General features: G+C 49.4%; 1 protein-coding gene across 1 annotated transcript in view; it reads right to left on the bottom strand.

The window, feature by feature from the left end:
* Window positions 1–2,005: 2,005 nt before the first annotated feature.
* The window catches only part of LOC311369602 (formin-like protein 2), a gene marked incomplete at both ends in the record, with an annotated part of 17,028 nt that continues 1,407 nt past the window's right edge, over window positions 2,006–17,626 (bottom strand). Inside the window, 27 exons of the mRNA XM_084487814.1 lie at window positions 2,006–2,097; window positions 2,288–2,414; window positions 2,899–2,997; window positions 3,900–4,001; window positions 4,392–4,555; window positions 4,976–5,105; window positions 5,558–5,638; window positions 6,185–6,253; window positions 6,726–6,960; window positions 7,802–8,004; window positions 8,205–8,329; window positions 8,522–8,542; window positions 9,093–9,278; window positions 9,496–9,596; window positions 9,691–9,893; window positions 10,396–10,497; window positions 11,159–11,308; window positions 11,651–11,761; window positions 11,956–12,030; window positions 12,203–12,296; window positions 13,037–13,113; window positions 13,304–13,430; window positions 14,578–14,724; window positions 15,332–15,415; window positions 15,680–15,756; window positions 16,268–16,348; window positions 16,980–17,063. Coding sequence (XP_084343940.1) covers window positions 2,006–2,097; window positions 2,288–2,414; window positions 2,899–2,997; window positions 3,900–4,001; window positions 4,392–4,555; window positions 4,976–5,105; window positions 5,558–5,638; window positions 6,185–6,253; window positions 6,726–6,960; window positions 7,802–8,004; window positions 8,205–8,329; window positions 8,522–8,542; window positions 9,093–9,278; window positions 9,496–9,596; window positions 9,691–9,893; window positions 10,396–10,497; window positions 11,159–11,308; window positions 11,651–11,761; window positions 11,956–12,030; window positions 12,203–12,296; window positions 13,037–13,113; window positions 13,304–13,430; window positions 14,578–14,724; window positions 15,332–15,415; window positions 15,680–15,756; window positions 16,268–16,348; window positions 16,980–17,063 — 3,147 coding nt within the window. The remainder of the gene's footprint in view (window positions 2,098–2,287; window positions 2,415–2,898; window positions 2,998–3,899; window positions 4,002–4,391; window positions 4,556–4,975; window positions 5,106–5,557; window positions 5,639–6,184; window positions 6,254–6,725; window positions 6,961–7,801; window positions 8,005–8,204; window positions 8,330–8,521; window positions 8,543–9,092; window positions 9,279–9,495; window positions 9,597–9,690; window positions 9,894–10,395; window positions 10,498–11,158; window positions 11,309–11,650; window positions 11,762–11,955; window positions 12,031–12,202; window positions 12,297–13,036; window positions 13,114–13,303; window positions 13,431–14,577; window positions 14,725–15,331; window positions 15,416–15,679; window positions 15,757–16,267; window positions 16,349–16,979; window positions 17,064–17,626) is intronic.

Genomic DNA, 17,626 nt, shown 5'->3' on the forward strand with positions numbered 1-17,626 from the left:
TGGATCGGGTGTGAATGTAGATCAGGTGTAAACGCAGTCGACCATATTGATGCTTTATTTACAGAACTACAGAACAACTACAAACACGATACAGTGACGTACAAAACATCTGTACATTAGAAAACTGTGCTTCACATGGGGGGGGGGGGTGGGGGGGGTCACTGGTAATACTGGTCTGGACTGGTATAGAGGACGTATTAGTAAATACTGCGGCGGTACCAGTGGTACTAAATCAATACTTTTAAGTGATTGATCATTGATCATGTATTACCAGACCACAAAACCTTTGCTAGGATTCATCCTGAGAGCAACTTGGCAGGTTGACCATCCCAGTTCATCTGTCTTTGATTCCCAGTTCATCTGTCTGTGATTCGCAATTCAATCTGTCTGATTCCCAGTTAATCTGTCTGTGATTTCCAGTTCATGTCTCTGTCTCTCATATCTCCATGTGGTCTGGACTTAATGCTAGTAGAATCCTCTTGTATTGGCTCTAGTGTTCTGATGCTATTAGCATAAGCTTAGCTCTAGTGTTGTAATGCTACTAGCATTAGCTTAGCTCTAGCGTTCTGATGCTACTAGCATTAGTTTAGCTCTAGAGTCCTGATGCTACGAGCATTCGTTTAGCTCTAGCATTAGCTTAGCTCTAGAGTCGTCTTACCACCAGTCCCACTTTGTCCCAGGTAGTTTTTCTTTAAAAATAAGTTCCGCTGTGATTAGTAGTAATAGTAGCATTTTGAAATAACTTGAGAATGAATTTAACCAGGGAGGCCAACCTGCAAGGTGCTCTTTCATGTCATGATGTTGTACTTCATGTCATGGTAATGTACTTCATATTGTTCAAACATGGCCTAGTCTAGTCTTGTCTAGTTAGTCTGGCTTGGGTTGGCCAGACCAGTTTGGTCTACTTAGTTTAGTCCGGTCTGTTCTGGGCTAGTTCAGTCTAGTTCAGTCCGGTCTGGGCTACAAACAGGATGTTCACAGAGAGTATAAAAAACAAGAAAATACAAACAGTCCATTAAGCTGCTCCCGCCTGTCAATCAAATGCTCAAAGTGCTAATTGGTACGAAGGATAGCAGTGGGAGGGGTCAGTAGTTCGGGGGTGTGGTCAGTGGAGGTCCTCGGTGGAGTGGGCGGGGTCAGTAGTTTGTGGGCGGGGTCAGTAGTGCTCCTCGGTGGAGTGGGTGGGGTCAGTAGTTTGTGGGCGGGGTCAGTAGTGTTCCTTGGAGTGGGCGGGGTCAGTAGTGTTCCTTGGAGTGGGCGGGGTCAGTAGTTTGTGGGCGGGGTCAGTAGTGTTCCTTGGAGTGGGCGGGGTCAGTAGTGGTCCTTGGAGTGGGCGGGGTCAGTAGTTTGTGGGCGGGGTCAGTAGTGTTCCTTGGAGTGGGCGGGGTCAGTAGTGGTCCTTGGAGTGGGCGGGGTCAGTAGTTTGTGGGCGGGGTCAGTAGTGCTCCTCGGTGGAGTGGGCGGGGTCAGTAGTTTGTGGGCGGGGTCAGTAGTGGTCCTTGGAGTGGGCGGGGTCAGTAGTTTGTGGGCGTGGTCAGTAGTGGTCCTTGGAGTGGGCGGGGTCAGTAGTTTGTGGGCATGGTCAGTAGTGGTCCTTGGAGTGGGCGGGGTCAGTAGTTTGTGGGCGGGGTCAGTAGTGTTCCTTGGAGTGGGCGGGGTCAGTAGTGGTCCTTGGAGTGGGCGGGGTCAGTAGTTTGTGGGCGTGGTCAGTAGTGGTCCTTGGAGTGGGCGGGGTCAGTAGTTTGTGGGCATGGTCAGTAGTGGTCCTTGGAGTGGGCGGGGTCAGTAGTTTGTGGGCGGGGTCAGTAGTGGTCCTTGGAGTGGGCGGGGTCAGTAGTGGTCCTCGGTGGAGTGGGCGGGGTCAGTAGTTTGTGGGCGGGGTCAGTAGTGGTCCTTGGAGTGGGCGGGGTCAGTAGTGGTCCTTGGAGTGGGCGGGGTCAGTAGTTTGTGGGCGGGGTCAGTAGTGTTCCTTGGAGTGGGCGGGGTCAGTAGTTTGTGGGCGTGGTCAGTAGTGGTCCTCGGTGGAGTGGGCGGGCTCACAGAAGAAGCGGGAGCTGCGTTTGGCCGAGCGGGCCGTGAACGGGACGGTCTTCAGCACTGTGGACGGAACAGCCAATCAGAGCACAGCGACACAGGCCAGCTGAGGGTGTGTGTGTGTGTGTGTGCGATGTGCTGTGTATGGGCAGTGTGTGTGAGGTGTGGTGTGTTTGTGTGTGGTATTTGTGTGTGTGGTGTTTGTGTGAGGTGTGTGTGTGGTCTTTGTGTGTGGTGTTGTGTGTGTGTGTACCTGTGATGATGTCCTCGATGGCCCCGTCCGTCCCCTCGTAGACGTGCCGTCCGTCCTTCCCTCCCTGCTTCTTCCGGAGCTCAGAGATCAGATCCTTCTGCTGCCGCTTCCCCCGGTGGCTGGGGGACTAACAAGCACACACCTCGTTAACACCGGGGAGACTAACGAGCACACACCTCGTTAACACCGGGGGGACTAACGAGCACACACCTCGTTAACACCGGGGGACTAACGAGACGGGTTAGGGTTAGACGGGTTAGGGTTAGACAGGTTAGGGTTAGACGGGTTAGGGTCAGGGTTAGACGGGTTAGGGTTAGACGGGTTAGGGTTAGACGGGTTAGGGTTAGACAGGTTAGGGTTAGACGGGTTAGGGTCAGGGTTAGACGGGTTAGGGTTAGACGGGTTAGGGTTAGACGGGTTAGGGTTAGACGGGTTAGGGTCAGGGTTAGACGGGTTAGGGTTAGTAGGGTTAGGGTTAGACGGGTTAGGGTTAGACGGGTTAGGGTTAGACGGGTTAGGGTTAGACGGGTTAGGGTTAGACGGGTTAGGGTCAGGGTTAGACGGGTTAGGGTTAGACGGGTTAGGGTTAGTAGGGTTAGGGTGAATCTTACCTTGGTCTCCTGCTGCTCCTGCTGCTGCTCCTCCTGCTCCAGTTTCTCCTGCAGCATCAGCTCCTGCCTCCTCCTCTGCTCGTTCTCCTCCTCAGCCAGCTGCAACATGGCCACGCTCATTATTGAACGACCTAGCGTGTTATAGCTTCTTATAGCATAGCCTAGCCTGTTATAACGAGGCCTATCCTGTTACAGCAAGGCCTAGTGTGTAATAGCTAGGGTTGCCAACCGTCCCGTAAAATACGGGATCGTTCCGTATTTGGCAACTAAAAGACCTGTCCCGTAATGAACTGATACGGGACGCACTTTGTCCCGTATTTTGGGGTCGTAATCGCGTGAACGCGTCTGCCCGCGATCGCGCATAAACCCCCCTCCCACCCCCCCCGTCAACAATCTCGTCTGCACGCGATCGCGCATATCCGTCCCCCCCCTCCCCCGTCAACAATCTCGTCTGCCCCCCCCCCCCATCAACAATCTCGATCAAGAGATGTCCCTTATTTGAAACTCTGGGAGTTGGCAACCCTAGTAATAGCATAGCTCGTCTAATTATAGCAACGCCTAGTGTGTTACAGCGAGGCCTAGAGTGTTATAGCATGTCTAGCATCACATAGCAACAAGTCACATTTTACAATAAGGACACATTTATTAACCATTCATTTGTGTACATTATTGCATGCAATAATGTATGCTATTATATAGCATTAGCACAGGGCTGGGGGTTAGCTTTGGCTCAGGGTTAACCTGTTAAATAATGTATCAGTGAATGCCTTCGTTAACAGAGTTATGTGATTATACTGCATTAACCAATGTTAACAAATGGTTATTTAATGAACCCTTATTGGAATGTGTGAACATAAATCATAGCTTAGCATAACATAGCATAGCATGGTATAGCATACATCATAGCTTAGCATAGCATGGTATAACATATGATGGTTGATCAATGATTAGTTGATGTGATATATCATGAGGGGTTATTGATTATTGGTTATTGATCCTACCCTGTAGGCCTTGATGAAGCGGACGAAGACGGGGAAGAAGACGGAGGGGGGGGCGGTCTTGGAGCTCTCACCGAAAAACTTGACCACGTCCTCGAAGGCATCCTACACACACACACACACACACACACACACAGCCGAGAAAACAGTGGATACATGAAAGGTGCATGAAAGGTATCAGTGTGTGTGTGTGTGTGTCTGTAGGGTGCCTCTGCAGTGTGTCTGCAGTGTGTGCCTGCAGTGTGTATCTGCAGTGTGTGCCTGCAGTGTGTATCTGCAGTGTGTGTGTGTGTGTGTGTGTGCAGTGTATGCATGCAGTGTGTATCTGCAGTGTGTGTACACTGTGTGTGTGTGTGTGTGTGTGTGTGTGTGTGTGCAGTGTGTGCATGCAGTGTGTGCCTGCAGTGTGCGTGCAGTGTGTGTGTGCACTCCCTGTGCAGTGTGTGTCTGCAGTGTGTGTGTGTGTGTGTGCAGTGTGCAGTGTGCGTGCAGCACCTGTGCGATGCGGGCGTCCTCCTGCAGCTTGGTGAGGCGGGCCTCGTGGCGGCTGATGAAGTCCTTCAGGGTGGGGTTGTGGCCGTGGACGCTGAACTCCCTCCAGGTCAGCTCCATCCCCCGCTGCATCTCCCTCACGTCGCTCAGCACGTTGTCCAGAGACACTGCGCGGTATAGAACCATTATACACACTGAATACACTGTATAGACTATATACACTGTATACACTGTATAGACTATATACACTATAGCCACTGTATAGACTATATACACTGAATACACTATACACTGGTGTGTCTATGTGATGCTAGCGTTAGCAGCCTGTTACATGGTGTGTCTATGTGGTAGCGTTAGCAGCCTGTTACATGGTGTGTCTATGTGGTAGCATTAGCAGCCTGTTACACGGTGTGTCTATGTGGTAGCGTTAGCAGCCTGTTACATGGTGTGTCTATGTGGTAGCGTTAGCAGCCTGTTACACGGTGTGTCTATGTGGTAGCGTTAGCAGCCTGTTACATGGTGTGTCTATGTGGTAGCGTTAGCAGCCTGTTACACGGTGTGTGTGTGTGTGTGTGTGTGTGTGGTACCGTTAGCAGCCTTGTCGATGTAGTGCAGCTCGTTGTAGAACAGGGCCACTCCTGGGTACTTGTCCCTCACCAGCCCGGCCAGGTAGTGGAGCAGAGTCTGCTTCCTGTCTGTGGACTTGGTGTCCAGCAGCTGCACACACACACACACACACACACACACACACACACACACACACACACACACACACACACACACACACACACACACACACACGGACATACTATTTATTTCTCTGCCAATCAACACAACGAATGCTGGTAACAAATAAATTGTAAAAAGACACTATTTTTTTCGTTTTGGCAAGTAGCCGTGTAATAAGCGGGATAATGTAAAGAACGTCGCCAGTCATTATCGAAAATAAGTCCCTTCAGGGCGAAGCAAGACACCTCCGCTTCACGTCGGTGACCGGTTCGCCCTGTTTGGGTTTATTTCCCGATAATGACCAGCATTCTATACATGATCCCTTACGTATATAATGATGAATGAGTGTGTGTGTGTGTGTGTGTGTGTGTGTGTGTGTGTGTGTGTGTGTGTGTGTGTGTGTGTGTGTGTGTGTGTGTGTGTATGTGTGTGTACGTTACCAGGTCTAAACACTGGAGTTTGAATCCGTAGACCGCCCCACGTTTGCTGCTGTTCATGTAATTTCCCAACGCCAAAATAACCTGTAACACACAAAAAAATGTTTTTATCTGTAACACACACACCTAATACTGTTATCTATTTAAAAAACATAATAATCCAAATCTACTAAACCACAGAATAATCTCGTTCTATCTGGAAAACATACATTGCATTATATTTAGGAATAATAAACAGCCAAATCTAGAACATCTTAATATAGAACAGCCTAATCTGGAACAGCCTAATCTGGAACAACCTAATCTAGAACAGCCTAATCTGGAACATCTTAATATAGAACAGCCTAATCTGGAACAGTCTAATCTAGAACATCTTAATATAGAACAGCCTAATCTGGAACAACCTAATCTGGAACAACCTAATCTAGAACAGCCTAATCTGGAAAAAGTCTAATCTAGAACAACCTAATCTAGAACATCCTAATCTGGAAAAGTCTAATCTAGAACAGCCTAATCTGGAACAGTCTAATCTAGAACAGTCTAATCTGGAACATGCTAATCTAGAACAGCTTGATCTAGAACAGCCGGATCTAGAAAAGCCTGACCTAGATCCAATAATGTGAAGCGTACCTCCAGGATCTTCTTGAGTTTCTGAGAGGACTTGATGGAGACGGACGCAGCGATGATGGCATGAAGTTGCTGGAAGAGAAACACATTGTTTACTGTCTGTCTGTCTGTCCGTCTGTTTACCAGTCTGTCTCTCTATACTATATTTACCTGTCTGTCTGTTAACCAGTCTGTCTGTTTACCAGTCTGTTGATCTGACTCAAGACTCTCCTAAAAACACCCCTCACACATTGTATGTTGTACGTCCTTACGTCCTCTGTTGTATACCGGGATACCAGGAGTTGTATACGGGGAATGGGTTAACCTAGCGATTGTTAGTGTTTGGCACTTGGTTCTATGAACATCCTCACTGTACAGACAGACATATTGCCGTTTCTCTTTCTCCTGACTAATGGACTGACTGTAAGTCGGTCCGGGTAAAAGCGTCCCTGATGAAGCGCCCTGAAGGTGAACGTCTCCCCGTCACGTGTGTCTCACGGGGGTGAGCACGGTGACGCTGTGTGTCTCTTGTGTGTCTGTTGTGCGTCTGCGCTGTGCGTCTTACGGGGGTGAGCATGGCGACGTTGTCGGTGTAGTTTCCGGTGAAGGTGATGATGGTCATGCGCTGGTTGAGCCTCTCGATGCGGCTGAACTGCATCATGAAGCGGTCCTCCTCGCTGAGCGCCTCCAGGGGCTTCCGGTCCCTCTCGTACTGACGGAGGGTCTTCAGCTCGCCCTCCGTGGGCAGGAACCGCATCAGGCACTCCACGAAGTCCACGCGCACCGCCCGCACGTCAAACCTGCACACAACGCAACCTTAGCCCTACCGCACTTTACCCTGGTCCACTTAACCCTACTGCGATTAACCCTGGTGCACCTTAGCCCTACTCCACTTAACCCTGGTGCACTTAACCCTACTGCACTTAACCCTGGTGCACCTTAACCCTACTGCACTTAACCCTGGTGCACTTAACCCTACTGCACTTAACCCTAGTACACCTTAACCCTACTGCACTTAAGCCTTGTGCACCTTAATCCTACTGCACTTAAGCCTTGTGCACCTTAACCCTACTGCACTTAAACCTAGTGCCCCTTAACCCTTGTGCCCCTTAACCCTACTGCACTCAACCCTACTGCACTTAACCGTACTGCACTTAACCCTGCTGTACTTAACCCTTCTGCACGTCTGGATGGCTCTAGAGTCAGTCTTAGGTCTGGATGGCTCTAGAGTCAGTCTTAGGTCTGGGCTCTAGAGTCAGTCTTAGGTCTGGATGGCTCTAGAGTCAGTCTTAGGTCTGGATGGCTCTAGAGTCAGTCTTAGGTCTGGATGGCTCTAGAGTCAGTCTTAGGTCTGGACCTAGAGTCAGTCTTAGGTCTGGATGGCTCTAGAGTCAGTCTTAGGTCTGGATGGCTCTAGAGTCAGTCTTAGGTCTGGATGGCTCTAGAGTCAGTCTTAGGTCTGGATGGCTCTAGAGTCAGTCTTAGGTCTGGATGGCTCTAGAGTCAGTCTTAGGTCTGGACCTAGAGTCAGTCTTAGGTCTGGACCTAGAGTCAGTCTTAGGTCTGGACCTAGAGTCAGTCTTAGGTCTGGATGGCTCTAGAGTCAGTCTTAGGTCTGGATGGCTCTAGAGTCAGTCTTACGTCTGGATTGCTCTGCAGATGACGTCGGAGTTCTGCCCGGCCTTCCTCAGCGTGATGGCCAGGTTCTTGGCCCGGTTGGCGTCCAGCAGGGACACCCGGCTGGGGCCCTTCTGGGGGGCCTTGTGGCGGGCCAGTGTCAGGTCAGGGGCCGCGCCCTGCGCCTTGGTCTTGAACATCTCCTCAAACTGCTCCACGTTCAGCTCCTGCAGCACAGCAGCTGTTAGTACTAGCTTAGCACACAGCAGCTGTTAGCACTAGCTTAGCTCACAACAGCTGTTAGCACTAGCTTAGCACACATTGTTTTCTATACCTGGAGGACCTTGTATGTATGTATATATATATATACATATGTATATATATGTATATATATATGTTTATATATATATATGTGTGTTTTCTATACCTGGAGGACCTTCTCATCGTCCAGGTCGTTGAACACGGTGCCGTTGATCTGACTGGGCTTCAGGGCCACCCAGTTGAAGACCGGCATCCGGAACTTGGTCTGGATTGGCTTCTTGATCTTCACCGCTGGAGGTATACATTATACAACAATAAACATAAATATATCTATAACAATAAACATACATATATATACATAACAATAAACATATATGTATACAACAATAAACATATCTATATATAACAATAAACATATAAACATTGTAATATATAGCATTATAAATACTAAGATAGTAGATTAAATACAGGGAGTAAACTTACAGAATAGCTTGAGTGGACCCTCTGATGGTGAGAGAGACAGAGAGAGACAGAGAGAGGGAGACAGAGAGAGACAGAGAGAGACAGAGAGAGGGAGACAGAGAGAGACAGAGAGAGAGAGAGAGAGAGAGAGAGAGAGAGAGAGACAGAAAGAGAGATTTTTCCAATAAAAGTCATAGGTATATTACTAGTTTATAAACCAGCTGTATAACTAGTTACCAATTGACCAGGTGTGTTACTTAGGGCTGGGCAAGTTTACGCGTAAAATCTTATTTTAACATGTTTAATACAAATTGATGCATTAACGCATATTCTCTTTTATTATATATATTTTTTTTCCACTTTGATTTTGAAAGGTTTTGCCAACAGAATGTCAACATTCATATGTTAGTGACAGCCTGTTTACAATTCTGCTAGATTCGGTGGTCCAGTCTCTTATCGATATATATTGAACATGTTTTATATTGATATTGATCAAAAGTCTATCACTATCATTTATTGTTTTATTGCCCAGAGCCTACTAGTGACTAGGTGACCAGGTGTATTACTAGTGACTGGGTTACCAGGTCCATACCTGCCAGTCCGGAGTTGAAGATGACGGTTGGGGCCCCCCCACAGCCCGGGAGGGGAGGGGGGGGAGGGGGGGGCATGGGGGAGGAGCAGGAGAGCTCACTGCTGCGGCAGGGAGGAGGAGGAGGAGGAGGAGGAGGAGGAGGAGGTGGAGCCATCCCCGGAGGAGCAGGGTACGCCCCGATGGACCCTGGAGGAGAGAGAGAGCGAGAGAGAGAGAGAGAGAGAGAGAGAGAGAGAGAGAGAGAGAGAGAGAGAGAGAGAGAGAGAGACTTCATAGCTGGTCGTGGAGAACGTCCGGAGAGACAGAGCTCCACCCTGGTACCACACCCTGGTACCACACCCTGGTACTACACCCTGGTACCACACCCTGGTACCACACCCTGGTACTACACCCTGGTACCCACCGGGAGGAGGAGGCGGAGGAGGCGGAGGAGGTGGAGGCGGAGCCAGCAGGCCTTCAGCCTCTCCCAGACCGGCTCCCAGGCTGTGATAGGACGGCTCCGGGCTGCAGGCAGCCAACCAACAACAAGACATGGTTAGGACTCTCTGTCTGTCTGTCTGTCTGTCTGTCTGTCTGTCTGTCTGTCTGAGAGCCCTACCTTGATGACAGGGTGAGGCACGGCGGAGGGGAGGGGCAGGCGGAGTCGGCCACGCCCCCGTCCCCCTCTCCTCTCATTGGCTGGTGTGCAGCGGGGCCTCCTGGTGGGTCGGTCAGCTGGCTCTGTCTGCGGATGGTCTGGTCCTTCTCTCTCACTATGCGGCGCAGCGTGTGCACCTGGGAGTTAGCGCTAGCGTACACCTCCTAGCGTGAAGAGACCTGGGAGTTAGCGCTAGCGTACACCTCCTAGCGTGAAGAGACCTGGGAGTTAGCGCTAGCGTACACCTCCTAGCGTGAAGAGACCTGGGAGTTAGTGCTAGCATACGCCTCCTAGCGTGACGAGACCTGGGAGTTAGCGCTAGCATATGCCTCCTAGCGTGAAGAGACCTGGGAGTTAGCGCTAGCGTACGCCTCCTAGCATGAAGAGACCTGGGAGTTAGCGCTAGCATACGCCTCCTAGCGTGAAGAGACCTGGGAGTTAGCGCTAGCGTACACCTCTTAGCGTTAGCGTGGAGCTAGCACTAGGATAAGCTCCTAGCGTGGAGCTAGCCCTAGCATAAGCTCCTAGCATGGGGCTAGTGATAGCATAAGCTCCTAGCGTGGAGCTAGGTGGAGCTAGCCCTAGCATACACCTCCTAGGGTGGAGCTAGGTGGAGTTAGTACTAGCATAAGCTCCTAGCTTGGAGCTAGGTGGAGCTAGCCTCACCCTGGCCTGGTCCAGCTCCTTGTTGGTCTGCATCAGCTGCTTCTCCAGCTCCACGATCTTCACCATCGCCTCGTTCTCCACGTCCAGGAGACGCTCGCTCATCTGCACACACACACACACACACACACACACACACACACACACACACACACACACACACACACACACACACACACACACACACACACACACACACACACACACACGGGATATCAGGGTGACATCTGTCTATCTTTATATCTGTCCCTCTACCTGTCTGTCTCACCACGTTAAGCCCCTCCTCCAGCTCCTCCACCCTCTACCTATCTGTCTGTCTGTCTACCTGTCTGTCTCACCACGTTAAGCCCCTCCTCCAGCTCCTCCACCCTCTACCTGTCTGTCTGTCTGTCTACCTGTCTGTCTCACCGCGTTAAGCCCCTCCTCCAGCTCCTCCACCCTCTACCTGTCTGTCTGTCTGTCTACCTGTCTGTCTGTCTACCTGTCTGTCTCACCGCGTTAAGCCCCTCCTCCAGCTCCTCCACCCTCTACCTGTCTGTCTGTCTGTCTACCTGTCTGTCTCACCGCGTTAAGCCCCTCCTCCAGCTCCTCCACCCTCTACCTGTCTGTCTGTCTGTCTGTCTGTCTGTCTGTCTCACCGCGTTAAGCCCCGCCTCCAGCTCCTCCACCCTCTACCTGTCTGTTTCACCGCGTTAAGCCCCGCCTCCAGCTCCCCCACCCTCTACCCGTCTGTCTGTCTGTCTGTCTGTCTACCTGTCTGTCTCACCGTGTTAAGCCCCTCCTCCAGCTCCTCCACCCTCTCCAGTGCGGCCGTCTTGGTCTCTGCGTCCTCCAGCAGCGCCCCCACGTCGAACACGTTGTCCAGGTACGCCTGGATCTGCACCTGGAGCCGGTCGCTCTCCGTGGTCCTCAGCCGCTGCACACACACACACACACACACACCAGATGGTGAAGTCTACCTCAGGTATAAAGACTGAGTGTGTGTGTACCTCTAGGTGCTCGTCGAGGGCCTGAGTGTGTGTGTACCTCTAGGTGGTCGTCGAGGGCCTGAGTGTGTGTGTGTACCTCTAGGTGGTCGTCGAGGGCCTGAGTGTGTGTGTACCTCTAGGTGGTCGCCGAGGGCCTGAGTGTGTGTGTGTACCTCTAGGTGGTCGCCGAGGGCCTGAGTGTGTGTGTGTACCTCTAGGTGGTCGTCGAGGGCCTGAGTGTGTGTGTGTACCTCTAGGTGGTCGTCGAGGGCCTGAGTGTGTGTGTGTACCTCTAGGTGGTCGTCGAGGGCCAGCTTGGTGAAGTCGTACTGCAGGTGGACTCTGAAGTTCATGTCCTCTACGGAGTGGACCACGATGTTGATGAACTGCATACAGGCTACCTAGCAACCGCAACCATAACAACCAACACAACCACAACATCAAGCACAACCACCAGAGACCACAGGGCTCCCATAAACAGAGCACTGGTCCTGGACCAGAGACCACAGGGCTCCCATAAACAGAGCGCTGGTCCTGGACCAGAGACCACAGGGCTCCCATCACAGAGCGCTGGTCCTGGACCAGAGATACGTACCATGAAGTCGATGTTATCGTCTTCGTTCTTAAAATGTTCCATCAGCTTTTCAAAACGCATCGACTCTGAGCAGACCTGCGAGAACCAATCAACCAATCAACCAATTGATATAGAATTCAACACACTTAGTAGCCTATGAATAATGAAGCATAGGATTATAAGAGACTTTGTATTGTGAGACAGAATTACTGTTTTAAAGTTCAGTGAGACAGACTTACGGTTTTAAAGTTCAGTGAGACAGACTTACGGTTTTAAAGTTGTCGAAGGCCGACAGGATGATCTCATGGCCTCCCCTCACCAGACAGACAGCAGCCAACAATTCCAAGACCAAGGCCTTAGTCCTGCGGTCCGACAGACAGACAGACAAGAAGACAAGTAGGCAACCTTGGCAAACCTTCAATACAGGACCATGGATACAGGACCATGGGAGAGAGGCCATGGATACAGGACCATGGATACAGGACCATGGGAGAGAGGCCGTGGATACAGGACCATGGATACAGGACCATGGGAGAGAGGCCGTGGATACAGGACCATGGATACAGGACCATGGGAGAGAGGCCGTGGATACAGGACCATGGATACAGGACCATGGGAGAGAGGCCGTGGATACAGGACCATGGATACAGGACCATGGGAGAGAGGCCGTGGATACAGGACCATGGATACAGGACCATGGGAGAGAGGCCGTGGATACAGGACCATGGATACAGGACCATGGGAGAGAGGCCGTGGATACAGGACCATGGATACAGGACCATGGATACAGGACCATGGGATAGAGGCCATGGATACAGGACCATGGATACAGGACCATGGATACAGGACCATGGGAGAGAGGCCGTGGATACAGGGATATGGTAGAGAGGGACTGACACAGTGTGACAGTGTGTGACTGACTCTCCCACACGTCCTGCTGTGCGTTAGTCTCTGTCCTGTTCACCACAATACGATTATAATGTCACGTTATTATTAACGCAAGAGCATCGCACAGCTCACACACATATGAGTTGGTGAAGCCCCGGTGTAACACATACACCTGTGTGAGAGTGTGTGTGTGTGTGTGTGTGTGTGTGTTTACCTGGGGTTTCTGTTGTTGAGACTCAGGGCGATCTCATTCACAGCATGGGGGTGAGACATGACCATGTTGAAGCCATACTGAGACACGTACGGGGAGAGAGACAGTCAGTCAGTCAGACAGACAGACAGCAGAAGAAGAACCAGTTACTTGTTACAAGATGGAAGCTCTAGATATGTTTGTGTGTGTGTGTGTGTGTGTGTGTCTCTGTATGTGTGTGTGTTGGTGTGTGTGCGTGCGTGCGTGCGCGTGCGTGCGTGTGCGTCTCACCTGGTAGTTCATCACAGCTCGGAGGCACATCACACACACGTGCACGTCGTCCTTCTTACACACGAGACGAGAGTTCTTCAGAGTCCGTCTGCTGGGCAGCGTGTTGGAGCGGGTCACTAGAGCGGAGCTGATACACACAATACACCTTAATACATACTACACACTATATAGACACAATACACCTTAATACATACTACACACTATATAGACACAATACACCTTAATACATACTACACACTATATAGACACAATACACCTTAATACATACTACACACTATATAGACACAATACACCTTAATACATACTACACACTATATAGACACAATACACCTTAATACATACTACACACTATATAGACACAGTAATACCTTAATACATACTACACACTATATAGACACAATACACCTTAATACATACTACACACTATATAGACACAGTAATACCTTAATACATAGCGGTACTACACACTATATACACACACAATATACCTTAATACATAGAGGTACTACACACTATAAACACACAATATACCTTAATACATAGAGGTACTACACACTATATTTAAGCAATAGATCACGACAGGCTGTGGAATGTGCTCATTATACTTCAGTTAAGGGGCGTTGTTCGTCCCGACACGCAGTGGAGGGAACGGGGACCCCCTTAACTGTGGTATAATGAGAACATTTCACAGACTGAAGTGATTCGAAATGTAAGTCATAGACATGTATTTCGAAATGAAAGTCATAGACACCCTCAATTTTGAAAAAAACGAGAAAGTCTGAAAAGCATTTTTTTAACGAATACAAAAAAGTAGTCCCTCCTGGCTGCCTGCAAAGTGTACGGCGGTTGCTATGCAACACACTGTAGCACACAGTGTGTTGCATATCGAGCAGTTGACTCACCGTGTGCCTATTGCTTTACAACATTTCCACCCTCTCCATCAATCAACATATTTTTAGGCTTCAGTGAACTATGCTATTGCTTTTATATATAAATAAACAACAGTTAAAGTTAGGCGCGGTGTGATACGGAACTGTCATAGCTGTTATGTTTACGCTCATTATACAACAGTTAGGAACCAATCAGATCGCTTGTTTTAAGCCACCCGTTTTATAAACACACAATATACCTTAAGTTAATACATAGAGGTACTACACACGATATACACACAATATACCTTAATACATTGCGGTAATACACACTATATAGACACAATATACCTTAATACATAGAGGTAATACGTACTATATATATGTGTGTGTGTGTGTGTGTACCTGATAGAGAGGCGTGATGCTCTGGGGATGTTGTGACCGGAGGAGGGGGAGGGGAGGTTGTTGTCATGGAGATCCTCGATGGACCGACTCCAGGGAGAGTCGACGGACGTGGCCTCGCTGCTCCCCTCGCACTGCTCCCCGTCAAACCTGTTCACACACACACACACACCAGGTCATAGACCGGTTTACCCAGTGCACACACACACACACACACACACACACACCAGGTCATAAACCGGTTTACCCAGTTCACACACACACACACCAGTTCATAAACCAGTTTACCTGTTCACACACACCAGTTCATAAACCAGTTTACCCAGTTCACAGTTACGTGTTGGCGTACTGTAGTATAAGTACTTACATGTTGTCGTACTGTAGTATAAGTACTTACGTGTTGGCGTACTGTAGTATAAGTACTTACGTGTTGGCGTACTGTAGTATAAGTACTTATGTGTTGGCGTACTGTAGTATAAGTACTTACGTGTTGGCATACTGTAGTATAAGTACTTACATGTTGGCGTACTGTAGTATAAGTACTTACATGTTGGCGTACTGTAGTATAAGTACTTACGTGTTGGCGTACTGTAGTATAAGTACTTACGTGTTGGCGTACTGTAGTATAAGTACTTACGTGTTGGCGTACTGTAGTATAAGTACTTACGTGTTGGCGTACTGTAGTATAAGTACTTACGTGTTGGCGTACTGTAGTATAAGTACTTACGTGTTGGCGTACTGTAGTATAAGTACTTACGTGTTGGCGTACTGGGCGAAGGAGAGGTATTCCACCAGAACATTCAGTCCCTGGTTCTCCTCGTTCAGGAACTCTCGGACCCAGCTGTTGGATCAGACACACATATATATATATATATATATACAGTATATATATACTGTGTATATATATATATATATATATATATATACACAGTATATATATAATATATATATATTTATATATATACAGTATATATATAATATAGATATAGAGTATATATACAGTATACATACATATGTGGAGGGAGACAGATAGGTAGAGAGACAGACAGGTACCCTATGTGGTTTGTGCAGAGGGAGACAGACAGGTAGAGAGACAGACAGGTACCCTATGTGGTTTGTGCGGAGGGAGATCTCCAGCTCTCTCAGGGTCTGGGTCGACTCTTGGACCCGCCTCCGGAACTTCTAGAGACCAATCACAGCACTGCATTACAACCAATCACAGCACTGCATTGCAACCAATCACAGCTCTGCTGTAACCCAGTAGGACTGCTGGACCAGAGGTTCTATGACCCAGTAGGACTGCTGGACCAGAGGTTCTATAACCCAGTAGGACTGCTGGACCAGAGGTTCTATAACCAGTAGGACTGCCTATAACCCAGTAGGACTGTTAGACCAGAGGTTCTATAACCAGTAGGACTGCCTATAACCCAGTAGGACTGTTAGACCAGAGGTTCTATAACCCAGTAGGACTGTTAGACCAGAGGTTCTATAACCCAGTAGGACTGTTAGACCAGAGGTTCTATAACCCAGTAGGACTGTTAGACCAGAGGTTCTATAACCCAGTAGGACTGTTAGACCAGAGGTTCTATAACCCAGTAGGACTGTTAGACCAGAGGTTCTATAACCCAGTAGGACTGTTAGACCAGAGGTTCTATAACCCAGTAGGACTGCTGGAGCCCTGCAGTGAGCTCACCTTGCGGGTGACGGCCGGGTCCAGGAAGCTGTGCAGCCTGTGGATGTAGGTGTGAGGAGGGTTCTTCACCTGGAAACGCTCCTAACAAAACACACAACCACACACGTTATACACACAACACAACACACATTACGACACGGCTCTTCTCAGTGCTGTGGAACGCTCCGTTCACTTGCATGGGCCGTCCCGACTTCCGGTGGTGAATTATTTTTCAATAATGACCGTTGCTAAGCACATAATGACCGCTGTCAAGGAAAGCCGATTTTTTTCACGTCTTTGGTATCACTCCGCAAGTAGTACTTTGGCGGGCTATTTCTCTGCTGATCAACACTACGAATGGTAATTGTAAAAAGACACACCGTGTGAAGTTATTTTTTCGTTTTGGCAAGTAACCGTGTAATAAGGGGGATAATGTATATAACGTCGCCGGTCATTATCTAAAATAAGCCCATTCAGGTCGAAGCAAGACACCTCTGCTTCGCGTCGGTGTCCGGTTCGTCTGGGCTTATTTCCCGATAATGACCGGCGTTCTATACATTATCCCTTACATAACACACATGTTATAGACATCATACACACAAGTATATATGTTATACACAATATAGCACATGATATACAACAGCTATAATAACAATATAATAACATATAGCATAACCCCTGACCCCTGACCATACCGGTCATAAGAGGGTCCGGGGTCATGACCTCTTCCTACCTGGTCACAGATGAGCTCCCACTTCTTCTCGTTGTCGTAGCAACGCAGCAGCCGTACCTTGTCAGGGGGGAGGTTCATAGCGTTCTGAGAGAGAGAGACACAAAAAGCATTTCTGGTTTAGGAAAGTTTTCAAGTACAGAAGGAAGGTCTCTACCCCCTGGGTCTGTACCTGGGTCTGTACCCCCTGGGTCTGTACCTGGGTCTGTACCTGGGTCTGTACCCCCTGGGTCTGTACCTGGGTCTGTACCTGGGTCTGTACCCCCTGGGTCTGTACCTGGGTCTGTACCTGGGTCTCTACCCCCTGGGTCTCTACCCCCTGGGTCTCTACCCCCTGGGTCTCTACGCCCTGGGTCTGTACCTGGGTCTCTACCCCGTGGGTCTGTACCCCCTGGGTCTGTACCTGGGTCTGTACCTGGGTCGCTACCTGGGTCTCTACCCCCTGGGTCTGTACCTGGGTCTGTACCCCCTGGGTCTGTACCTGGGTCTCTACCCCCTGGGTCTGTACCTGGGTCTGTACCTGAGTCTCTACCCCCTGGGTCTCTACCCCCTGGGTCTCTACCCCCTGGGTCTCTACCTGGGTCTCTACCCCCTGGGTCTCTACCTGGGTCTCTACCCCCTGGGTCTCTACCTGGGTCTCTACCCCCTGG

The sequence above is a fragment of the Micromesistius poutassou genome (assembly GCF_964030765.1).
Source record: "Micromesistius poutassou genome assembly, chromosome: 24".
In the NCBI taxonomy this organism is placed as follows: Eukaryota; Metazoa; Chordata; class Actinopteri; order Gadiformes; family Gadidae; genus Micromesistius; species Micromesistius poutassou.